The following is a 25,293-nucleotide window of genomic DNA, read 5'->3' on the forward strand; positions in this document are numbered from 1 at the left end:
GCTCTCCCCATAGGATTGTGCACTCACTCACACACTCTCTCTCTGTCACATAAATAACAACTGTTTGATATAAGCTTCCCAAGGCAAGAAATGTGCTATCTTGCTGACTCTTAGATCTCCAGCACCCAATGAAAGGCGCCCTTGCTTAAATGTTGGATGAGAAGGTTGAATGAGATCGGAGGTTCCCAAATGCCAAGCTAGGTCTCAGGTGAAATGGAAAGTTACTCAGTTTTTAAAATCCTGAGACCATCATCCCATTTTTTTTTGCATTGTTTACATTTTTGCATTAAATTAATGTCAAAGCGATAAGGGTAGTGAATTATTTCTTCAGGTTTCTTTAATTGGCCAAGTAAAACCTAGAAATGCCATTTTAAAAATGTACCCTGTGGTAACCAAATCAACAAAACTTCCCAGTGCTTCTTGGCATCTGGGTCTTTGTCTGCATTTCCTACCATCAAATAGTCCCTTAGGGTGGAAGAGAATGACTGTCTCACAAATCTGAAAATTGCAGTTGAAAAGAAAGGCCCAGATAGGTCCACAGAGACTGTCTCCGTGTGCTTCATAACCGAAGACATTTCTGGCTTTAAGGGCAAAACTTTCACAGTATCCCCTCTCCTAGCAACAACCCTAAATGCAATGTTACCCACTTGAATGTCAACGGGACCAATTTACAGCAAAATATTGAATAAATCCTGAGATCAACTGACTCTGTATCGTATTAGGAAAACAAGAGCCACTCAGTGTATTTCAGGTGAGGAGGACATAATACAGGAAGTAGGGGGTTAATAATACACACCAGAAGAACAGGAGAAACATAGATCCGGGAAGCTCCACAGAAGGTCCGAAAGCCAACGCAGATCTAAGACAAAACATCCAAAGAGCTTCCTGGAAGCGACTGCAATTCAAAGAAGGCTGCCCAAAATCTCTACCTTCCCACACAGCTGGCTGCAACTGCCTCCAGACAGCAATGACTTCCTCATTGACCTTCCAAGGCTCACGTGAGAGTGCCTGCCTTCCATGAGGAAGCCATGGGGGGGAGAGGATCCTGGGAAATGTAGTTCCTGGCATCTCTGCAGTGAGGACAAGACCTTAGAAGGGGGTGGTATTGATGCCAGGTTGACAGCAGCTAATCCAGGCAAGAAATGTGCAATCTTGCCTGTGTACCTTGTCTATTTCTCCAAGACTTTCTCCTGGAGATCCCAAACAATCTCCCCTGGTATAGAATTGCTGTGCTCACACACCCCAGACCAGTACCAGCACATGAACTTCAGTAGGCCACTCTGCACACCTATGTTCTGAGATGCATGACTATAGAGTAGATAGATGTCCAGGGCCTATCTGGCCCTATTTCAGCCTTCTTTCTTGCTACAGTGCCTTTGCTCAGGCTTTCTATATGCAGGTCTTTCAACCTTATGGATGAAAACTCTTGATAGGGAACTGGATAGTATAATGGCATTATAGACATTAGATGGCTCGAATAACAGGCAAGTCTGGTGCTTTTAGAAGATCAAGAATATGGGGCACCTGGGTTGCACAGTCGATCGGGGGTCTGACTCTTGATTTTGGCTCCAGTCGTGGTCCCAGGGTCGTGGCATCGAGCCCTGCATCAGGCTCTCTGCTGGCATGGAGACTGCTTAGGATTCTCCCTCTCTCTCCCTCTTCCTCTGCCACCCATCCCCGCTCTATCTGTATCGATATATCTGTATCTATATATAAAGAAGATAAAGAATAGTTTAAGTGCTCAAGTGGAAAGGGCTCAAGCTGGGCCGTACTTGCCATACTCTTTCCTCCTCAGGCACCAGCCAGCTAGTGTCATTTCTAGAGCAGAGTGTCCTGAACCACATCCTTCCATCAAGGCCTGATTATCTCTGTGAGCTGGGAGAATTCATACATAGGCCAAAGGGCAAGAAACCCCTAGGATTTCAGATTCCTCACATGACCTTCTACTTTTGACTTCAAGCATTTCTTCTTGGAGGACAGGAAATGCAACAGAATCGTTCAGCCATTCCAGGGCGGGGGGCAGTGGGGGGCGATCTGGGAGGTGGGGGATGGCAGTGCCAGAGTTAGGGGGAGTTAAGTAGAGTCACACCAGGGTTCAGGTTCTCTCCAAGCTTCAGTTTTTTTCACTTATCATGGGGGATGACTGGTCCAGTCCCAGAGCTAATCCAAGGATTGAATAACAATGCCCATTCTGCACTCCATTGACTGCCTGGGTTATCATCAAGTCCCACACACGTTCACTTTCTTGCTTTACAATTATCTCCTAGGTCTTTTGGGTCTGCCTTTGCAAAGGAGGAGGTTGTCTGAGCTTCTCTCCATGAGGACTTAAGTGATAGAGATTCCCCTTCTAAAAAAAGTGCCTGTAGCTGCCTGGCGTTGAGTTGGATGTGCCCACCTTTGTTTATAGAAGGGTGAGGAAGGACAGGAATGGAAACACTGAGACAGTCTGTGGGTTCTCCAGGGGGTGGGACCCCGTCTGGAGAGAGGCCGGTTTTGACTCCTGTGGGAGATTTTGAAGCTGGGCTTGATTTGTTGCCCCTGGACTCTGCCGTGGATGGAAACCAGGTGGAACACAAGAGCCCATGCTCATTCCTTCAGTGTCTTTCAATGGAGAGCCTTTTTTTTTTTTTAAATATTTTATTTATTTATTGACAGAGATCACAAGTAGGCAGAGAGGCAGGCAGAGAGAGGAGGAAGCGGGCTCCCTGTTGAGCAGAGAGCCCCATGTGGGGCTCGATCCCAGGATTCTGGGATCATGATCTGAGCCGAAGGCAGAGGCTTTAATCCAGGCGCCCCTCAATGGAGAGTCTTTAACACATTTGTTCTTTGGTTTTATTTTTTCCCGACTTTATTGAGTATAATACAGTAAAATCTTAAGTGCGCGGCTCAATTTTTAGGAATGAGTAAATTTGCGAAACCACCACCTAGGTTAACATCAAGAACATTTCCAGCCACCAGAGGGCTCCTCTGGGCCCCTTCCCAACCACCCCACCTCCCAACCCCGGAGGCAAACAGGATTCCAGCTTCTGCTGCCTGGTTTGTCGGGCCTGCCCACGAATTTTGTATAAGCAGAAGCTGTGCTTGGCAAAGTTCTTTCATTTTACCTTTATGTCTGTGACATTCATCCACGTTGTCACATGTCTTGGCCATTCATTCTTGATTGCTGCTTTCCATTAAATGAATCTACCACAACTTATTAATTCATTGTACCGCCCACGTACAGTTAGGGGCTCTTCTGAATAAAGCTGCTGTGAATTTTTTTTTAAAGATTTTATTTATTTACTTGATAGAGACACAGTGAGAAAGGGAACACAAGCAGAAGGAGTGGGAGAGGGAGAAGCAGGCTCCCCACTGAGCAAGGAGCCCGAAGCAGGGCTCCATCCCAGGACCCCGGGATCGTGACCTGAGCCGAAGGTAGATGCTTAACGACTGAGCCACCCACGCACCCACTGCTGTGAACATTTTTAATCATATCTTTTGATGGACATTTCTGCTTGGTATACATACCTACAGGGGGAAGTGCTGGGTCAGGACAGGTGAATGAGTGCCTTCAGTAGGCTGTTTTCTAGAGTAGTTGCACCCACTTGACAGCCACCTCCCTCAGTTTTTGAACATATCACAAAGGAGTTTTTCCATTGGAGTATTCCCTATGGTCTTGCGGAAAAAGAGGAGCTCAACTCGTTCAGAAGTGATAAACCTCAAAGACGGGAGAAGCAGGAGCAACTTCCCAAACCTGAACAGGAGAGAGGAACCCATCAGTTGTGTGTGTGTGTTTTGTTTTGTTTTTTTAAATTTATTTGATAGAGAAGGAGATCACAAGTAGGCAGAGAGGCAGGCAGAGAAGCAGTCTCCCTGCTGAGCAGAGAGCCCAATGCTGGGCTCCATCCCAGGACCCTGAGATCATGACCTGAGCTGAAGGCAGAGGCTTAACCCACTGAGTCACCCAGGCACCCACCATCAGTTTTATTACCAGCTTCTGAGCATGAGTCATGTTGTCAGTGGGATAAAAATAGCAAATAAATACTGTTTATTATGTGCAAAGATTATAAAGTGAAAAGTTATATTAATGTTATATAAAATGTGCTAATCATATATATGATTATTAGGATAATTATGAGATGTATATTTGAATAAGAATCTAAATTCCCCTCCGCGAGCCCCCTAGGATGATAGAGTAGCCATTAGTGAAAGTGTTCTGAAGTGGAAGTGTAATTTTTGTGAATGAGAGAGATATAAAAAAATTTTTTTATAAAGGGGTCAAGTCGATTCTTGATCTCAGCTCAGGTCTTGATCTCAAGGTCATGAGTTCAAGCCCCACCTTGCAATCCACACTAGGTGTGGAGCCAAATGAGTGAATGAGTGAATGAATGAATGAATTGATCAATCAATCAATCAAACCATTTGCTAAGCAAGGGTCCCCAGTGCAGAGAAAGTAGGTGAAGCCCCAAAAGAGAGATGGGAGGGATCAGCAGAGGTCAGTGCTCAACGTCAAGGAGGCCACTTCAAAGTGGGCCAGCTCCACGCTCAATTCCTAGCGTGGAGGTCTGTGGGAGGCTTTCCCTCATCTCCCAGTTATCTGCAGGACTTTTTTTTTTTTTTTTTTAAATCCAAGGGCTTTCTTTCTTTTGCAAGTGCCAAGTGGGTGGGACAGAGAAGTTGTGCATCTCTCACTTGTTCCTTCCCGCTTGTTTTTCTGAGCTAGGGAGTTTCAGAAAGAAGTAACTAGGAAGTCAAGTAGAGAAACTGTTTTTCAAACTGCAGGAATTCATCCTCTAGTGGGTGTGAAATTAAACTTAGTGAGTAAGCACCGGCCACGCTCTCAGCCTCTCTGTAGCTACCGCCCCCAAACCCAGCCACGGCCGGGCTCTCATCCATGCATGTGGCTTAGCCAAGTGCCTCCCTAGGAGATGCTCCCCTGCAGCTCCAACAGACCTGATCATGTTCCCTCAAAACCGTGTTCTCCTCCCGACTCTCCTTTTTATTTCTTGACTCCCGCTTCTCCCAAATAGCACATCCTCTTTTGCTCCTTACATCCAGCCAAGTGCCAAGTCAGATGCATTCTGACTCCTGGAGGCCCCTGCAACAGTCCTCTCCCTTCCATTCCCTATAGCCACTCCCAGAGAGCAGGACCCCAGGGACTCCCCTGGAGGGTGGCAGTGTGTGCTTCCCTCCCTGATCGTGTACTCTAGACGCACTCTAGCTCTGTATACAACCCCCTCCTGCTCAAAAACCCGCAGTGGCTCCCCTCTGCCTACCAAATCCCATTTGGCCTTCAGTTGGCATTCAAAGTCGTGGACAGCCCGGCCCACGAAAGCTGTCCTAGCTTAGTCTCCCACCTTCTCACTGGCAGCAATCTGTTACACCTTCCAGACTGGCCTCCTGTCCTAGGTATCTGTAGAAATACATGGAGACATGGGTATCTGAACCCTCACTATCTGATGGGGGTGGCCCTCCTCTGGACTGGGGTCACTGTGCTGGGCATCCAGGGAAGGCAGCAACTTTGTCTTCTGCTCATTTTGGTCCCCACTCCTGGAACCTGGCACACAGGGGATGCTGGATTCCTGCTTGGTTGAAGTCTGACCTTTGGGCCATCTAATCAGTGACACCAGAGACAGTGTCCAAGAGGTGGGGGTTGGGGGAGGGTAAAGAGGTGAAGGGACAGACGGGCAGGAAGGCTCGTGCTCAGGTCACCTCACGGGCTGGCTGGGGTGGTGCGCCTTGCTGTGCTGGCTCAGCATCACTTGGGACTGGTCCTGCAAGGCCTCCACGTGCTCAGGATCCTTCAGGCCCCGAGTTTCTGGAGAGATGCACGGGCAGTGAGCTCTTCTCCCAGCGCGCCCTGCCTGCCCCCATGGCAGTCCGCCAGCGCCCTCAGGAGGGGTGAGGCCAGCCCTGCACCTCACTCCTCCTGCTCCCCAGGGAGGAAGCCTGCACATGTGGGGTGGTGGAGGCAGGAGAGGCAGAAGGAAATCACTGGAATTCCCATTTTTAACCCCCAACCACATTTCCGTAAGGCTTGGGCAAAGACTCAGCGACCTGGTTTGAAGAGGACCAGGGCCTTCATGCAGGCGAACTCTGTGGGGTCCACCGCCAGGGCTCGGAACCTTGAGATTGTCTCCTGCAGGATGCGACTCTCGGCGCCGGCCAGCGCCAACCGGCCCTGGGAGCTGCCGGCAGTGGAGGCCTGAGGCGGCGCCAGCAGAGGGCAGCTGTCCAGAGGCAGAGACCACTGTATGGCCCCGAGGAGGAAGAGTTCACTCCATGCCTCCTCCAACAGGATCACCTGTGCTCAAAGAAAGAGTGAGCATGATGGCTGAGATGCAACATCTGTGGCGCAGGCTGAGCCTCTGCTACCTTCTCTGGGGCCCTAGGAAAGGAAGGGCTGGTCCTGGATGCCCAGACCTTCTCCTGACCTCCATCTGACTTTGATCCAGGGGCCAGGGGCTCTGAGATTTGGTATGATCTGGTCCAACTGCCTAGGCTCCAAGACACTCTATGCATTCCCTCCAGAGCCTCAACTGGAACATTTAGGAAAGCCTAGAGCCATGGAAGTTGGGCAGCCGCAGGGACAGTCCCCACAGGCGTCCGAAGCTGAGTGTGCTCAGGAGACTCAGCCTGACCTCTGAGCTGCTCCATCCAAGCCACTGGCCAAGGGCTCAGACCCTCAGTGCGCCTCACTTCCTGGGTTTATCGTGACAGACCTGCTTGCCCTTAAGAAGCTTAGAGGGAAGTCCTACAGATGAAGAGGTTAGGTGGGAACTTGAGCCCTGAAGTCACAGCCATCTGTGCTCCTGGAGAGCCCAGAGTCTCCCACGTGCACTATTGAGGGAGTGCAGACTGCCCTGTCACACACAGAGGTACTCCAGGAGAAAAAAAGACCCAGGGGGCCACAGGCACTGCCTTCAAATCCCTGTGTGGCCCTAGCCAACATCATCCCCGAGAGACCACTCTCCCCTCTGCCCAGAGATGGGCGCGCCCCCGATCGTCACATCCGTGAGACATGGATCCCTGACCAACACTGACTCGGAGACATGTGCCTCCCAACTGTCGCCAGCCCCGAGCTCTGGGCACCTCCAATCATCACCTGCACGGGGGTGTATGCACTCCCAACCCAGCGGAATCAAGTGCATCCCCCAACACACACACACCTGATCGCGGAAGGGCAGGTTGGAGAACACAGGCAGGTTCTTGGCCCACTTGACGGCCATAAAGAGAAGGCGAGCCGATGTCTCATGGATGCTGTCCAGGCCACAGGGTGACGAGGAGGAGTACGGGGATGAGGGAAACTCAGGATCGTTGCTGGTGACATCAATATGCTCATCGGCTGTTGGAGGAGGGGATGGGGACCTCAACCCCTAGTCTGTGGCAGGGACAGGGGCTGCTCAGGGCCCCAGTTGCCCTCCCACTTACCATCCTCTGGCTCCAGCTTAGCACATGTTTCGGCTGTGATAAGGCTGGTCAAGAAGCGGTGGTGTCCGGGCGGGGTGAGGGCCCCAGGCCCCAGGGCTCTGGCTGCAGAAACAGGTGTGGGGTCCCCCGGGCTGGGCCCTGCCGGGGCCAGGGGGGCCACCAGGGGCTCCAGCCGGGTCTCCGTGTCTGACTCCATGCCGGCCAGCCGGACCTGGGCTGTGCTTCGTGGCTGGCGTTCATTCTGCACAGCTGGGGAGGCAGGAAGGGTCAGGACCACCCTTCCTCGGTCTTGGACCCCTGTCTCTCTGGTCACTCCTTTCTGGATCGGGGGCCCCGACTCACCGTCCTGGTTCATGCCCTCCTGCAAGCACTTCTTCAGCCGGCAGGCCTGGCACTGGTTCCTGTGGGCCTTGTCCACTGGGCACATCCCCGCTCCCACCTGGCACCTGCCGGCAGAAGGGTGCCCACCCTGGTGTCAGCGTCCCACACATCCAGGCCCAGGACTGTGGGGTTTGGACATGTTTGGCCCAGCCCCTTCTTCCCTGAGCATCCCGCACCCCTCCCGGGGTCCCGCGGGGGCCGGGGGGCGGGGCCAATGCGGGCGGCGGTCCTGCCCTCCCCCCACCGGTAGATGAGTCTCCGCCGCACACTCCGCTTGAAGAAGCCGCTGCAACCGTTGCAGGCGTAGATGCCGTAGTGCTTCCCGCTGCTGCTGTCTCCACACACGCGACACTGCAGCGAGGGACCCACGCCTAAGGGGCAGGGGCCGGGCTGGGTCACTCCCGCTTTGCAGCGAGCCCTTCCCCCCACCCAGTCCCGTTCCCCATCCCCACACACAGTACACACACCCCAGCCTCTCATCCAGACACCCCACCCTGCCACCCTTCCCCAGCCAGCTTCTGCCCTTCCTCCACTTTGCAACCCAGGTCCACTCTCTGCCTCCCCCTGCTCGCCCCCCCCCCGCCCCCCCTTCCTGGCTGCAGGTGGCCTCAGGCTCCTCATCCCACAGAAACCTCCAGGACCACACACCCCTGGGGAGCTCTGAGGCCAAACCCCGAAGAATACTTCTCTCTCCTTTCTTTTCCCATCAATTCAGCTGTCCCATCCTGGCTCTGCTGACCCCTGTGTTTCTAGGATTCTGGGTGTGCTGGTCTGGTCCCTCACTCTTGGCCACAGCCCTCGGAGCTCCTTATACGGTCCCTGCCAACCTCTGGTCCACACTGCCCTCCCCGAGGGCCCAGACTCTACCTCCAGGAAAGCCCTACCTGCCGGCTGGTTTCCCAGGCCCCATCTGCCCGGAGACTCCTTCCTGGAAGCAGCCACAGTGGCTGGCCCAGCCGCAGCCATGCTGGAGCTCGTGCTAGGGCAGTGGGTCCAGGCCTAGCGCGTCCCAAGGCAGCTCTCACCTTCCTTCTGGAGGAAGGCCTCCCAAGTGGGCCCAGCCTCTCCCTCTTTGGACCTCTGTCCCTCTCTTGGTGGCCCTATCTCCTACTTCTACTTCTCCCCGCCTGGCCCTGGTGGTCTCCTTCCCTCCAAGCCTCTCCTGTCTGTACCCCTGTCTCCTGTCTCTCCTTCTGTCCGAACTCAGAGCTGCCCCAACTTCCCCTCACAGCAGTGGCTCTGGCTCTAGGAGATTTCTCCCAGGGCAGTGCTGGACGCAGATTATGATCCTCTTAATCTTTACTGTCTCCACAGGGGATCAACCAGCCACACCTGCAGCGTTACCAAGGTGCCCCCGGGGCCTGTCCGTCCCGCTGCCTGTCCGTCCCGCTGCTCCCCCTCACCACCACCCCCGAACTGCCCAGTGTCCCTGGTCCTTTCTGCTCTGTGCTCTCAGCCTGCTGGCCCTCCAATGCCAAATCTTGAAGGGAGGTGAGGACTCCGGGTCCCCCAGGACTTTAAGTCTTTTTGAGCTGCTTGGTGTGTGTCTGCGAGCAAGTGCGTGTCTGGGAGCTGTGTGTCAAGTGGGTGCGTGTGAGGCTCAGTGTTCACTGTGGCTTCAGCTTTCCACTCTCAGGTTCCCACCTGAGCCCTTGATAAGGAACCACTCAGGCCCCAGGAGTCTCAGATCCTGGAAGGAGCTCCCCACATATCCAGCACGGAGGTGGCTCCCATCACACTGAGAAAGGGTCTCCTGTAGGGTCTGGGGCTGGCCTGGAGGCAGAAGGGCCTGGGGCCCAAGATGGAGAGTCTCCTTCAGGTCTATGAGGAGCGGAAGAAGCTGTAGTTTCCTGGGGAGCGGGGCCCTCAGGACAGGGGAGGGCATGAAAACACAGCCTCTGAGCCTGGCTCCAGGCAATTGCGTGGCCTCCCCTCCTTTCCCCGACACTGCCTCACCTTCCCAGGCAGGCTGACCTCTCTGCTGTCCCTAAACCCCATCTTCCCAGCTCAAGCCCAGTGTGATTGTGAGATGAGGAGGCCAAAGGAGGAGTCTGGTCCTCCTTGGACCAATCCAAGAGGGAGTGTGGAGAGAGCCCAGACAGTGCCAAATTTCAGTTCCTGCTCCCACGCAGGCCAGTCACACGGCCCAGCCCTGAGCAAGTGATTTAGCCTTTCTGAGCTTCAGTTTCCTTGTCTGTGAAAAGGGGCATCAAAAGTTTCAAAGCCCAGTACTCAATAAGAGCATAATACTCGATAGGGGCTGTTACGATGATTTCTCTGAGAAGGTCGAAGAGCAAGCCTCAAGACATTTGCCTTTCCTTTCCCAGCTTCTCTGTCCCCACCCCATGCTCACCTCCCCCCCCCCCCCCCCCCCCCCCCCCGCCCAGGACAGAGCAGCCCCAGGGTTGGTCTGGAGGGCACCACCTACCCTCAGCAGACCTGCTCATCTCTGGGGGTGATGGGCAGCGCTTGGCCCAGGCTTAGAGCCCAAGGGGGAGGGGAACAGTGAGAAATTTCTGGAAGGATCATGGTGTGAAGGGACAGAGGGGGAGGGGCAGGGCCTTTTGGTAAGTGGGGTTAACCCTCACTGTGACAGAGAAGCACTCCTGGGGATTTGGGAAGTCAGCTCGAGGGACTTTGTGGGGTAATCCGCTTTCTGGGGCCTCAGAAGATCGAGGCCGCCAGGTGGTGGTCCCACACCTGACCTCCCCTGCCTCTGTGCTCACCTGCACCCCTCCTGACAGGCAGCCCTCAGGGGCCTCCTCTGCACAGTCTCTACCTCTCCCTGGCCTCCGCAGCCCCGGGCATAGCCCTTGAACTTGATGGACGGGTCCCTCCTTCCCAAAGCTTGTCTCTCCCACTTCTGGAGCATGTCTTCACCTTCTTTGTCCCTACTCTGAAGGGTCATCACCTCAAGGTGCCCCAGAGCGGGCCCCAGAGGACTTTTACATCTCTCCTTGGGCGATCTCGCGCACACGCCTGGCTTCCATGACCCCTTCACACCTGCCTGGGTCTGGGCTGGAGCTTCCCCCACAGACCCACCCAGAGTTCAGGTGTGGAGACCAACTCCACACACCTCAACCAGCCTGTCCCCACCTTGTTCACGGAGATGGGCACTGAAGCCCCTGGATCAAGGGGCAGCTCTGAGCATACATGGGCATCAGGGAGGGAGGTACCCAAGGCTGAGCTGAGGGCCTTGAACCTGGAGGTCTGGGCCAAGGAAGAGCCGCTGGGAAAATCAGGGCAGCGTGGGTCATGGGAGAAAGGGAAGGAGAGGATTCAAGGATGGCGCCATCATGCAGGTCAGGTGTCCTCGGACGCCTTTGCAACGCCAAGAGTAGGAAGGACAAAGCAAGCAAGAAGAGTGCTTATACAAATGCTCCCGACATGATACCCAAAGCTCACAGCAAACCTCATCTCACAGGTGAGGAAACTGGAGTCTCTGAGAGGTGAGGCAAATCGCTTCCAGCCACAGGGCTGCAGAGAGGGAGGGGGAGAGGAGCCTGAGGGTGGAGTCAGGAGTTTCAACCCAGTGTCTGGTTCCCAAGCTCCTGCTTTCCCACTGGGCACTTTCCACACAAGGCTGGCCATTTCTTTGGCTTTAGCAGCAGAAGGGTGGGGGGGGCAGAAATTCCAGGGCTCAGGGCTGGATCTTGTCCTCAGGGTTGGATCTCAGCCCAGGTCACCTTCCTCTCCTCAGCCAATGGAAGGTTCCAGGGACTGGGTTCAGAGCATGTGGATGAGAAGTCACTTAACACATGGTAGCCCCTTTATTTTATTATTTTTTTAAGATTTTACTTATTTATGTGACAGAGAGACAGTGAGAGAGAGAACACAAGCAGGGGAGTGGGAGAGGAAGAAGATGGCTCCCGCTGAGCAGGGAGCCCGATGTGGGGCTCAATCCCAGGACCCTGAGAACACGACCTGAGCCGAAGGCAGATGCTTAATGACTGAGCCACCCAGGCGCCCCACAGTAGCCCATTTTTAGCTTGTTTTTATTTTCCTGACATTGCGTAGTGGGTATGTGTTACTTAGAATGGTGAAAAATAAATCCATCAGAATAAAAACGCTACCAGTGTTTGACATGCCTGTTTGTATGCTGTTTGGACGTTATTGTGTTGGTTTCAGCCCAGGTCCTCTGTCACCCTGACCCTCTGTTCTTGGGCAAGTCAGGCCCATCCAGAGCCTGGATGGTGCCGGATGACAGCCCAGTGGGGATGGGGGTAGTGGCTCTCTCCCGATTTGTGACCACCAGCTGCTGGGGCAGAAGCCAGAGGATTACCCAGCCCAAAGCCTTGAATCTGCTGACGAAGCCACCAGAGGCCACCTTATCACTAATACAATTATTCCCCCAGGGGACAGGTCAGCAACTTCCGTGACTCCCTGGAGGTCTGGGGCAGGTAGGGCGGGCCGGGAGGGGATGGATGAAAAAGGCTGCAGGTCTGACTTTCCTCCGGCCAGTAAACCCTCTTCCCCAGACTGTCTGGGACCTGTCATATCCTGTGTCACTCTTCCCAGGTCTAGAGAGGGGCCCTCGGTGTTGTCGGAGTGAGGAGGAATGGTTCTGGGATGATGTCGGGTTGGCTGGACTGAACACCACAGTTCAGGAGCCTCGGGCTTCCGGTGTGGGGCAAGCTTCATTTGTGGCATTTGGTCCTGGTAACATATTTTCTGGGGTTTCTTAAAAATTCTCTTTATTCCACACCCATGGGTCTTTGCTATCTGGGAGGAGAGATAGCCAGTGATGTGTGGGTGGGCTCTGGACCTCAGGATACCAATTCCTCTTCCAGGAGACTATCCCATGGACAATCTCACAAAGATTTAATTATAGGGCTGGTCCCTGCAGCAATTTTAGTAAAACACCCATCTGTAGACAACGGGCTACACCCCGGAAGCTCCATCCCGACAGCAGAATGCTAGGCAGTCATTTACAGGGAAACACGCCCACAGTGTTTCAACTGGAAAGCCGGCTACAAAACAGCATGCCTGATTTCCTGCGTCTCAGCAAAGGGAATTGATGGCCAAAGATCACGGGACTCCTTTCTCCTTGGTAGGACCTCAGTTCATCAATAGTTTCTTTCTCTAGAACGGTGAGTGGAAGGTTCAGGACTCCCAGAGGCAGATACCAGCAGCAGAGTTTCTCAACAAAGCCTCTTTCTTTCTTTTGAAGATAACATTCAGAAGTAATCAGATCTTCCCCCGCACAGTTTTCCCAGCCCTTGGCTTGCGAAGTCCTTCCTCCAGAATCATTTTAAAGCTCTGCGCAGAGCTGGAGAGGCTCCTCCTTCCGTCCCAGGGGAGCAGACAAAAGGCAGTCTGTCCCGGACACCGGCATCTGATCTGTAGCCCCACACTGGGGCTGACCCCCTAACTCCTTTGTCCCAGGTGACTGGCATGAAGGATATCTGTTTGACTTTGTCCCCCACCCCGGTGCCCCCAGATGTGGGCTTCTCCCATGTCTAATATAAAGATAAGACAAGCAGAAGTTGTCACCACAAACACCACACAAGAAGTGTTGCTGTTGTGTTTGGATATTTAATAATCAACACATATTATAATTGTAAGCAGGATAAAATAAAGCTTTTTTCATTTAAAAAAGAGAACGGCTAATTTGAAATAAATATTACTACTACTACTATTTTTTTTTAAAGATTTAGTTTATTTATTTGACAGAGAGAGACACAGTGAGAGGGAACACAAGCAAGGGGAGTGGGAGAGGGAGAGGCAGGCCTCCCGCTGAGCAGGGAGCCTGATGCGGGGCTGGATCCCAGGACCCCGGGATCATGACCTGAGCTGAAGGCAGAGGCTTAACGACTGAGCCACTCAGGCACCCCACTACTACTACTATTAACCATAATAATAGGAAATATTTATGAAGAAATCGTTAAGCATTTCTATACGAAAATGAGAAGTTTCGATTTCGTTCCCTCATTAACCAAAGGGAGGGCTAGAATCTCAAACAGAGGATCGAGGCAGGCCTGAGTCCTGCCTCATCAGAGCGGTTGCAGTTGGGGGAAGCCTGGTCTTGGAGGCGCCCCTTCCCTGTACCAGCTCTAGACCCTTCCACGCTGTGCTGGGGCCCGCGCTGGAGGCTGGGGAAGGGTCCTGGCAGGGGGACCCTTGGTTGTGGGGAGCTCTTTGAAAACCAGCACAGAAGTGTTTTGGAAGTTTAACAACAGGGATAACCAGGCCAGTGTATTCTAGCTGACCGACCCTCCTGGTTCTAATATTTATCATCTCCTAGAAATGAAACAACCTCAGGCAGGGTTTTTCAACTTGGGCCCTATTGACGTTTTGAGCCAGAAAATGCTCTGTTGTGGGTGCTGTCCTCTGCTTTGTAGGATGTGTAGCACCATCCCCGACCTCTCCCTGCTAGATGCCAGGGCAGTCCCTTCTCCCCAGTGGCGACAACCAAAAACATCTCCCAACATTGCCAAAAATGTCCCTCGAGGGGCAAAATTGTTCTGGATTGAGAACCACTGGTCTAAGCCGTGTTATTTCCTGCCCTCTTGGACACAGTTCAGCAAGTCTGTTTTCACAGATGCGGGAAGCACTGCCCAAGACAAATGTCCACGAGGCGCCCCCGGCCATCAGGCATGTAATACTATCTTCGGTATGCAGACACTGGAACTCTCTGGAAGGATACTCAAAGTGTTGCAGAGATTTCTCCAAAGGCGAATTTTACTATTCTTTTCTCCTTTATATTTTTCTATGTTGCTTGGATGTTTAATAATGGACATGTATTATAACTGTAATCAAGATAAGGCTTTTTCATGTTTTTGAAAGAGGCTGGCTAATTAGAAGTAAATATGACCTATAGCAATAATAATAACAATGGCAAATATTTTTTTATTTTTTTTAATTTTTTAAAAAATATTTTATTTATTTGACAGAGAGAAATCACAACTAGGCAGAGAGGCAGGCAGAGAGAGAGAGGAGGAAGCCTTAATAAATATTCGCCCCGGCAAATATTTATTAAGAAATTGTTATGTATGGGGCATCTAGGTGGCTCAGTGGGTTAAAGCCTCTGCCTTCGGCTCAGGTCATGATCCCAGGGTCTTGGGATCGAGGCCCACATCTGGCTCTCTGCTTAGCGGGGAGCCTGCTCCCCTTCCTCTCTCTCTGCTTGCCTCTCTGCCTACTTGTAATATCTGTCTGTCAAATAAATACATAAAATCTTTAAAAAAAAAAAAAAAAGAAAGAAATTGTTATGTAGCAGCCATGGTTCTGAATGTTGGTCTGTGAAAACTCATTTAATCCTCATACCACCACCATCAGACAGGCATTTTCACTATTATCCTCCTTTACAAACAAGAATGACAGAGAGGTTTAGCGACACAGAGTTAGTAGGTGACAGACCTGGGACTCTAACCCAGGCAGGTAAGGTGGTTATTTTAGGAGAATGCATCTGCCCAAAGGTAAAGGAACAAAAATGAGAATATCATATTGACAAACCACCTTCATACATTTAGTAAAGAAAATCTCCTCCAGACACATTCTGTCTCCAGGTAAGTTGAAAGAAAACAGAAGATATTTTGGGCTATGGAAAGCCATTTTGAACTACGTTTCTCTTCTCAGCTTTTCTAGGAGATGCAGATTGTTAGATTTAAACTGCAATAAAATTTGTAGAGAAAAGGAAAAGGATTATTTTCCAGAAAACATCTTGGTTTTCTGTGTTTGCTTTTAATGGGATGGCTCTGGGGCTGCACCAGGAATGACTAGGGATCCCTGGGTGCATCAGGCTCCCTGCTTGGTGGGAAGCCGATTCTCCCTCTCCTACTCCCCCTGTTTGTGTTCCTTCTCTCTCTGTGTCTCTCTGTCAAATAAATAAAATCTTTTTTTAAAAGTTTTTTAAAAATGACCGGGGGTGGCCTGTAGTGTGCATGTATGAAGCTGAGTGTGTGTGTGGCGAGAACCCGGCCATCCTGTGACGGAGGTAGGCTGAGATTTGCTATATTGGCACAAAGATGCCATCTCCGCCTTTGTCAGTTGTGGTTTAATCTTGAGATCCCAGGCCACACTGTGACAGCTGCACAGGCTTCTAGAATTTGCCCAGAAAGAACTATCTAGATGATCAGTGTTCAAACGTAAACGTAAACTTGGCACATTTGCCTTCCTGACTTTTGATATTGACGTATTTTCTGACCTTACTTATTAGCTATATTTATTAATTTGGTGAAAATGCTCAACTGAGGTAACAGATACCCAGTGCCTCCCCGCAGAAATGAGGGATGTATTCTTTAGAACATTTTAGAAAATGCATAGGCTCCAAGCAGTTCTCCCCAGGCGTAATGGTATGGGAGGGGGCCTGTCCTGTCAGCTGGCGTGCAAAGGTCTACCGGATCCCCATCACAATACACTCCCACAAGAACAGGGACTTTGCATGTGCTGTTCTGGCTCCCCAGTTACCTTCCAAGAGGTCTGAAAGATCTGCTTTTTAGTAGGATTTTTTTACACAGACACCACACTGATAGATCAAGATGTTGCTCTCAGTGAGCATGCGTTCAGAATAGCTAAGTATATATTTTAATGTAATAAATTATGGCACATTTCCAAGACGGCTCTTCTTCTGCCATTGGAAGGGGTTATATGGAAAATGTCATGATGAAAGAGCAAGAGGCAATGTACTGCAGACACCCTGACACTTGTATGCAAAAGCAAAGTGGTTCTGCTAAGTCAGGGGCACTCTGGTGGATAACAAATTTAACCTATTTACATTTTTTATTATCTTTAGTGTAACATACTGCTGAATAGAAATTAGCATTATTTTACTGATCTTTTATGTCGTCATACTGTTTCTTCAGCATCTGTATTTATTTATTTGACAGTCTGTTTCCAAAAGGTAATTTCTTTTTTTTTAAATTTTTTAAAGATTTTATTTATTTATTTGACACAGAGAAAGATCACAAGTAGGCAGAAAGGCAGGCAGAGAGAGGGGGAAGCAGGCTCCCTTCTGAGCAGAGAGCCTGATGCGGGGTTCGATCCCAGGACCCTGAGATCATGACCTGAGCTGAAGGCAGACGCTTAATCCACTGAGCCACCCAGGCAGCCCTCCAAAAGGTAATTTCTAATTAGGGCTGTGACCTATCATTTTATTCCCAGACATGAGTTTAAGGTGAGAGTCTTGACTAAGGACATTGAAATTTACAGTAATTTTCCAGGGTCGCCTGGTTGGTTCAGTCATTTAAGTGTCTGCCTCTGGCTCAGGTCATGATCCCCAGTGTCCTGGGATTGAGTACTGAGTTGGGCTCCCTGCTCAGTGGGGAGTCTGCTTCTCCCTCTCCCTCTGCTGGCTGCTCTCCCCCTGCTTGTGTGTCCTCCCTCTCAAATAAATAAAATCTTTTTTAAAAAGTTAATGAAAAAACAAATAAAATAACTTTTCTGTTTTTAAAAAACAAATATGTTAAGGAATTGTATTAAATTTAGCTTGTTATGACAATGGTATTGTGCTCTGCGTAATGAAAAAGAATCCTGGTCCGTTAGAGACATATCCTAAAGTATTTACTGGTGAAGTGATTCAATGTCTTGGATTCGCTTTTTAAAAATGATGCACAAAATTTTGTTTAATAAACAAGTGACCAGATGAAGGAGGTATATGAAGACAGAAAGACTAAAGTTGGTGGTTGCCGATGTGGGAGATGGATCCATGGTATTTCACTGAACGATTATCTCTATGTCTGTTTGTGATTGAAGTTTTATATAATAAAACATTAATTTAAAAACACATACACATATTTTCAACATGAACAACTGAAACAAAAAAAAAATGTTGTCGATGACTTTGGACATACTCTCTAGCCTGAATCTTCTCTTTTTCTCCCTTTTCTTCCACCACCTCTGCTCTAAATATGTCTTCACTGACCATTTTGATCTTGCTATGTAGTTTTTGAGGAGCTAAGTTGAAGAGGGTGATGCCACAGTGGAAAATTCCAGGTGCTGCTGGCTGTGGATGGGTTTGGCTAGTGCACATATCAGCGCCCCCTCCTGGAAGGAGAGAAAGGCAGCAGGGTCCTTGGCTTTCTAACTGGGTTGAGAGCCTGGCTTAAAAAAAAAAAAAAGAAAATTATGGTGCTATTTTGGTGACTTATTTATTTACTTATTATTAAAATTTCCCAGCTTCATTAAGGTACAACCGACCTATAATATCGTGTAAGTTTAAGATGTACAATGTGCTGATTTGATTTGATACGTATAGGTATTGTGGAATGATTACCACAGAAGTGTTAGCTAAGGCCTCTACTGCCTCACATGAGAACATTTGAGATCTCTTAGCATCTTCCAAGTATATAGAACGGTCCTTGTCACTATAGACACCATGCTGTGCCTTCCATCCCCAGGACATACTCCTCTTATAACCGGAAGTGTGTACCCTTTGACTGACATGTCTGCTTTCCCTCTTCCTCCAGCTAGCTCACTCTCTCTCACATTTGAAGACGCGGCCCAGTGCCTCTCCTCAGGCCAGATTCTCTAACGTTGCTCCCACATTCCAGAATCACAATCAGAAACTATCCTACTCATCTGTGTGTTTTGTTATTAGTGTCTGTCTTCTCCAGCTAGAATGTAAACTTTACAAGGTCAGAGATCTGGTCGACCTTGTTTAAGGGTTTGAGGTGTGGAATCAGCCTGATCTGTTCAACGGCTGACTGACTGCGTAACTGAAAGCTTCCCCCACCTCCCACAGTTTGCTGCTCCTTTCTCTGACCCTCCTGCCTCTGCCAGAATCCTCTCACTGCCTCAGACCCATCTGCTCCTGGGGCACAGCCTGGTGTGGGGGACGCTCTTCCTTCCTGCTGCTGTCACCCCCCTACCCAAGGCCAATGCTGCCCTTGATTCTGTCACTGGAGGTTTAAAACATTTACTTGAAGTTGCAAACCAATCAACTTAGATATTCTCTTGGGAAGAGAGATGTAAAAATGAAGAGTTGCTAATAATCGAGATAAGAAGAGAATGTGTTTTAATAAAAGGGACTTGTCTGGCCAGAACAGAAAACTGGTCAGATAAACTACCTCAGAATGGAAGGATATTTTCCTGGGGTTCCTTCCCCGGTTCCAATGATGTTTCCACGTCGATTCACCGGGGGAGCAGCCCCTGGTGTGAGACCACGATTTTCAAGGTGCGCTGAGTAAAGGGGCTTACACTCTACCCAGAACACCTTCGCATTTGTGTTTTTTATAATTGGTAGAATTTAGTTTGAAGAAGGATTTCCTCTTCCTAAAAAGTGGTGAGAGGATTGCAGGAGCCTGAAGTAAGATACTCCACGTATTCGCTGTGTGACGTCAGAGAAGCCTCTTAACCTCTCTGGGCTGGTCAATAAAGAGATAGTGGTGCTAAGAAACCTTTCCTGTTTGAAGACAGGAAATGGAGTTAGAGGACTTCTCAAGCTCTCTCCCTGAGGACAGCGACAGTAGCGCTCCTCAGAGTAGTAGAGGTATAGCGCCATCTATGTGCAATAACCGGAAAGGCCGCAAGGGGTAGGTGTTACTCCATGAGAAAAGCTTTGCTCCGTGGACTCTTTCCCTCTCCAAGTACAGCGTGAGAGATTGGGAAATTTCTTCTTTGAAATTACAGAAAAGGAAAAGAAAAGTCTTCAGTACCCTCAACATCAGGCAGAGGATTGAAAATCTTTTTTAGTGACGAATCCCGGCAAAGTCACCCAGTGTGTAACGCAAGCTGTGTTTTTCTAACAGAGCGTCAAAGAAGAGCTTATGTGATGGAGCAATTAGCAGGAATTTGGTTTCTCCGTATTTTAGAGGTGTTTGCCTCCAGGGCCAGGTTACCAGGGGTTGGGGGTTGCATTGAGCACAAAGGACATTTTCTGTTAGGACTTGGGCAGGTACATTTGTCCTGTCATAACCGTATTGGTGGGGGGAGGAAGAAACAACGGGATTAGGCAAAAACACAGCTCGGTCCAAGAAATCCCATCTCACGCAGCAGACATTAGGGGCAGAGGTCAGATGACACAGAGGGGACGAGGTTGTTGACTGCTTGGCGCCATGAAGACAGGGAAGCTGGAGAGGGGTTCTGAGCAGCTTGTGCAGAAGGGGGTGACTGAGATCACCTGGGGGAGAGTTTGAGTGATGATGGAGAGCAGATGCCCTGAGCCTGGCAGCCAGAGAACTTTCTGGACATAGACCTGCCTGTCGTTATCCCCAGAGTTTGGTCATCACCAGAATAAATGAGCTGAACATTCCCGAATATGGGAATGTTCATGCTGGACCCACCTGTCGGGGGCCTCGGTCAGGGAGGCGCCCTGGTGACCTTCATGAAGACCTGCATGGGTGGGTGATGACCAGCCCTTTGCTGCCTTGACTGCTCTCCCACCTCTTGCAGCAGGTGTGGGGGTGGGGGGGAAGGAGTGTCACTCCCTGAGAGGTGACCAGCGAGGCAGCACCCAGAAAGCTATTTGGAATCACCTGATGCTTCTCTTTCTGCCCAGGGGTCCTATCCCTGTGCTTTAACAAAGTCACCTTTTTTGCACCAAAGATGTCTCCAGAATTCTTTCTTGGCCATTGGCTCTGAGTTTCACCAACATTCTAAAACCACGTCACCTCCTGCCTCTCTCCACCACACCTCATCCATCTTCCCAGCTTTGCTGTTTCCCACAACACCTGCCATGCCATGCAGAAGTCACCTGTTCGTGTCTTTCATTTTGGCTGCCCCCGTTAGCACGTGAGCTCTCCAAGGGCAGTCTTATTCTGCTTGGTAGACTGCTAAGTATTCGGCGCCTAGCAGAGCATCAGGCAGAATTCCGTGCTCAGTAAGTCCTTGTGGGATGAGGGAAAGGTCATCATGACTGGGGAGGCAACAAGGCACACACAGGTGGCTCCTTGAAGCATTTTCCCTGGAGGCAGCGGTGCGTGCGTGTCTTTGTGGGTAAGTGTCAGAGAAGCGGGCTGCCCATGGGCCTGAGCGTGGTCTGAGGTGGGTGAGAAGGTTTCTCCCGCTCTGAGTGTGTCCCGCAGCTCCCAACAGCACGGTTTCCTCCTGGGTGGCAGGTGGAGTCCTGCGATATGGCTCAGGGTTTCCAATCTGGAGGACTTGAGGGCCAGGCCTCTGGGAATAGAAGCCTGAGAACCCAACCCAGAGTTAGGGTTTGGGCCTGGGGCATGGCAGACCCCACCTGCCGGGCTGAGGCGGACTCCTGGGAAGGCGGGGGTGGGGGGGGATGGGGGGGTGGTCGCTGAGTGGAGGGCAGTTGTGGCAGCATTCGGAGGAGACCAGGGTCGCACTTTACCGTAGGTTTTGGAAGACACCACGCAGGACCTGGGGCGGGGACAGAAGGCTCCCCCCGAAGCCCCCACTGCCAGAAGCAAGTTCTCTGGGGGCTTTCCAGCCAATTTTCACGAGATTTCTGCCCAAATCGACATGGATTTGGGCAGAAAGCTTGTGAGAATTGGCCGGCATTGGGTGGCCATTTCAGCCATGCACTGGCGGCCCCACACTGAGAGCGCTTTCTGCTAGGTTCTCCTTGTGGGCATGGGAGATTGCACGCGGGCCCACACCACTCCCGTGAGCTCCAGGGGACAGAGTTGAGTTAGGGTGTGAGCCTGGGCCTCAGGCTCTGGCTACTTTTGGCAGAATGGGGCACAGAAGGTGAGGGTGGCCTGAGGTGGGCGTGCAGGTTTCTCTGCTCTGAGTGTTTCCTGCAGCTCCCAAAGGCACGGTTTCCTGCTGGGTGGCAGGCAGAGTCCTGTGGTATGGCTCAGGGGTCCCCAGTCTGGAGAGCTTGAGGGACAGGCCTCTGTGGATGGAAGCCTGAGAACCCAACCTAGGGTTCGGCTTAGGGCCTAGGGGCATGGCAGTCTCAATCTGCCAGCACTGAGACGGGCACCCCAGGGGGCTGAGGGGAGGGAGGATTTGGCCACGCGCGCGCACGTGTGCCTGGCTTTCAGAGCGCTTTCTCGCAGGGTTGGGCCGCGACCACTCAGGATCTTGGGCCAGGCCCAGGCCGCTCCACTGAAGGCTCATGCAACGGGAAGGGAGTTTGCTTGGGGTTTCTCGCCAATTCGCACGAGCTTTCTGCCCCAATCCATATCGATTTGGGCAGAAAGCTCGTGAGAATTGGCCGGCATTGTGCGGTGATTCAGGCCACATTGGCGCCCGCTGTTGAGAGTGCTTTCTGGCTAGGTGTGTGTGGCAAACATCCGGGAACTTGGCCCGGGGTCACCCAGTTTCATGGGTGGTGAAGTCAGAAGGAGAGTGTTTGGGCTTCAAAGGACTTGGTGTCAGGAACCTGGGGTGAATTTCCTGCCTGATGCTGGGTGAGTCAGGTTATCCCACAGGTCACAGGTTTTCCATTTCCTCCTTAGGAAATTGCTGGCAGGAAATGTTCTGCTTAAAGCAGAACCCAGCTGCACTGTCGCTGGGCATGCGGGCTGTTGCAGTGACTCTGGAAAAGAGTATGGTGGTTAAAAAAAAAAAAGAATATGGTGGTTCCTCCAAAAGCTAAAAACTGAACAACCCTTGGATCCAGCAAATGCACTCCTACGTATTCACCCAAAGGACACAAGAATGCACATTCAAGGGGGCACAAGCACAGTGATGTTTATAGCAGCATTACCAACAACAGCAAAACTATGGAGGGAGTCCCAATGTCCATTCACTGAAGAAAGGAGAGAGAAGATGTGGGAGCCATATACCTATATCTCTATCTCTATCTCTATCTATACACAATGCAATAGGACCCAGCGTCAAAAAGAATGAAATCTTACCATCTGCAAGGATGTGGATGGATCTAGAGTGGATTAAGCTTAGTAAAATCGGTAGGATAGACCAATAGCCTATGACTTGACTCCTGTGGAACTTTCAGAAAGAAAACAGATGGACATAGTGAGGGGAGAAAGGCCAAGGAGGAAACAGACTCCACCTCAGAGCACAAACCGAGGTTGCTAGAGGGCAGGAGTGTGGGAGGAAGGGTTCAATGGATGATAGCTATTAGGGAGTCACTTGCTGTGATGAGCTCTGGCTGTTCTACGCAGGTGAGGAATCACGAAATCCTACCCCTGAAGCAAAGGAATTACCACTGCATAGAAACGAATTGGAATTGAAGTCAATGAAGGAAAGAAGATCATGTTCTGCTTCAGGAAGAGTGAGGTAAAAATGGAGTGATTTTCGCTCTCCTGTTCTGTAGTTGCTCATTTTCAAACACTCTGTGGTAGGATACGCTAGTTTCTTGTTGCATAAGGAGTCCTCAGAAAGCTGCTGTGAAAGAGTCAGATCTCAGAGCACGTACATGTTCCGTTCACATGTTCCTTCCAGTTTGCCCAGGCACAAAGGGAAGTGGAGAGAAATAGGACAGAAGAGGAAAGGCGGCGTTGAGCATTCAGGAGGTAGCCTTTTGCCTTTCTCACGAACGACTTGCGCCAGCGTAATTTTGGAAGAAGGAGGGGATCCCGGAGCTTTGCTGAGGCGGGTTCCCTGAGGTGCTGAGTTGAGGGCGGGGTCAGTTGGTGTGTCAGGCTGCGGGTTTGTAGCCAGAGGGCTGCAGAGTTGGGGGTGTTCTCAGGGGGGCATGCAGGTTTCACCGGCTCTGAAGGGTTCTGCACAGCTCCAAATGGCACAGTTTCCATCTGGATGGCAAACGGACTCCTGGGGTGTGGCCATGGGGTCCCGAATCTGGAGGGGCTTGGGGGATAGGCCCCTGGGGGCGGAAGGCTGAAAACCCAACCTAGGGTTCGGGAAAGGGTCTAGGGTCATGACAGGTCCGATCTGCCAGTGCTGAAAACGAAACCCCAGGGGGCTGAGTAGAGGGAGGTCTTGGCCACCCGTGCTCCTGGCTTCTAGAGTGCTTTCTCGCAGGGTTCAGGCAGCCACCACTTGGGACCTCGGGCCAGGCCCAGGTGGCTTCCCGGAAGGCCCACACAGCCAGAAGCAAGTTCTGCCAAAGGTTTCTGGCCAAATCTTGTGAGCATTTTGCCCAAATTGATATCGATTTAGGTAGAAAGCTCGTGAGAATTGGCCGGCGTTGTGCGGTGATTCGGCCGCGCTCGTGCCTGCTGTTCAGAGCACTTTCTCGCTACGCGGGTGTTGCGGCCATGTGGGAACTCGGCCAGACCCACTCGACTCCCCTGAGGCCCACAGCTGAGGGGAGCTTTCCAGGGCCAGAGTTGAGGGAGGGGCTCAGGCCAAGCCTCAGGCTCCATGTCGGTGGCCCAGTGGGGCGCCGAGGGTGGGAGTGGCCTCGGGGGTGGGGGAGGATATATATGCTGGTTTCTCCCTCTCTGAGGGTTTGTGCAGCTCCAAACAGCACAGTATCCTCCTGGGTGGCAGACGGAGTCCTAGGTTGTGGCTCAGGGGTCCCCAGTCTGGAGGGCTTGGGGGCCGGGCCTCTTGGGACAGAAGCCTTAAAACCCAACTTAGAATTAGGGTTAGGGGTTAGGGGCATGGCAGGACCAATCTGCCAGCACTTAGGCAGGATCCCTGGGGGGTGGAGTTGAGGACAGACATCATGGGGCATGTCAGCCTCTGGGATTGTGACCAGGGGGGCCGCCAAAGTTTGGGGTGGCCTCGGGAAGGCATGTAGGTTTCTCCCAGTCTCAGAGTTCTGTGCAGCTGCAAATGGCAGTTTCCATCTGGGTGGCAGGTGGCAGCTCCTGGGGTGTTGGCCTGGGACCTTGGGGGACAGGCCCCTGAGGACAGAAGCCTGAATACCCAACCTAGGGCTCGGATAGGGCCTAGGGGCATATCAGGCCTGATCTGCTAGCGCTGAGACGGCACTCCAGGGGGCTGAGTAGATGAAGTGTTTGGCCACATGTACGCATGGCTTTTAGAGCACCTCCTCACAGGGTTCGTGCGGCGAGGTCTCAAGACCACGGGCCAAGCACAGGAGGCTCCCCTGAAGTCCTGGAGAGCCGGAAGCGAGTTCGCTGGGGCTTTCCGGCTGATTCTCACAAGCTTTCTGCCCAAATGGACATCAATTTGGGCAGAACGCTCCTGACAATGGGCCAGCATTGGGCTGCGCACGGTCCTGTGCTGAGAGCGCTTTCTCATTAGGTGCGTGTTGCCTCCATTGGAGACCATGAACTGGGGCCACGTGGGTCCCAGAGCCCCCCTCAGAGGCAAGTTCCTCAGGGGCAGAGTTAAGTTAGGGTGTGAGCCAGAGCCTCAGGCTCCGGATTTTTTGGCAAAAGGGGGCACCGAAGGTGAGGGCTGCTTGAGAGGGTCGAGGAGGTTTCTCCTGCTCTGAGTGTTTCCCGCAGCTCCCAACAGCACGATTTCCTTCTGGGTGGCAGGCAGAGTCCTGTGGTATGGCTCAGTGGTTCCTAATCTGGAGGGATTTGGGGGCCAGGCCTTTGGGGACAGAAGACTGACAACCCAAACTAGAGTTAGGGTTCGGGCCTTGGTGCATGGCAGGTCCTATTTGCCGGCGCTGAGGTGGGATTGCTGGGGAGCTGGTTAGAGGGCTTGGTTCAAAGGGGGCGTCAAATCTGGGTTTGTGGCCCAGCGGGCCGCTGAGTATGGGGGGGGTCTCTGGGGTACATGCAGGTTTCTCCTGCTCTGAAG

At 51.6% G+C, this 25,293-nt stretch overlaps 1 protein-coding gene across 1 annotated transcript; it reads right to left on the reverse strand.

Moving 5' to 3' along the window:
* Positions 1-3,600: 3,600 nt before the first annotated feature.
* Positions 3,601-10,699, reverse strand: NR2E3 (nuclear receptor subfamily 2 group E member 3). The gene is made up of 9 exons (XM_046007807.1): positions 10,518-10,699; positions 8,676-8,770; positions 8,036-8,162; positions 7,753-7,856; positions 7,411-7,659; positions 7,149-7,324; positions 6,037-6,283; positions 5,692-5,797; positions 3,601-3,733 (listed from the first exon to the last, which is right to left on the reverse strand). Exons 1-9 carry the CDS (start codon positions 10,697-10,699, stop codon positions 3,601-3,603), a joined length of 1,419 nt encoding a protein of 472 aa, XP_045863763.1.
* Between the last annotated feature and the right edge of the window lie 14,594 nt (positions 10,700-25,293).

This window comes from Meles meles, chromosome 6 (genome assembly GCF_922984935.1).
Source record: "Meles meles chromosome 6, mMelMel3.1 paternal haplotype, whole genome shotgun sequence".
Lineage (NCBI taxonomy): Eukaryota > Metazoa > Chordata > Mammalia > Carnivora > Mustelidae > Meles > Meles meles.

Bases quoted from the DNA above. Each gene is read 5' to 3' on its own strand.
- NR2E3 (XM_046007807.1), bottom strand. From the start codon at position 10,699: ATGACCCTTCAGAGTAGGGACAAAGAAGGTGAAGACATGCTCCAGAAG. The intron at 7,660-7,752 runs GTGAGTCGGGGC...CTGCCTCCCCAG, and splicing joins GGAGGGCATGAACCAGGACG to CTGTGCAGAATGAACGCCAG. The intron at 5,798-6,036 runs GTCGCTGAGTCT...GCATCTCTCCAG, and splicing joins CCTGGTCCTCTTCAAACCAG to AAACTCGGGGCCTGAAGGAT.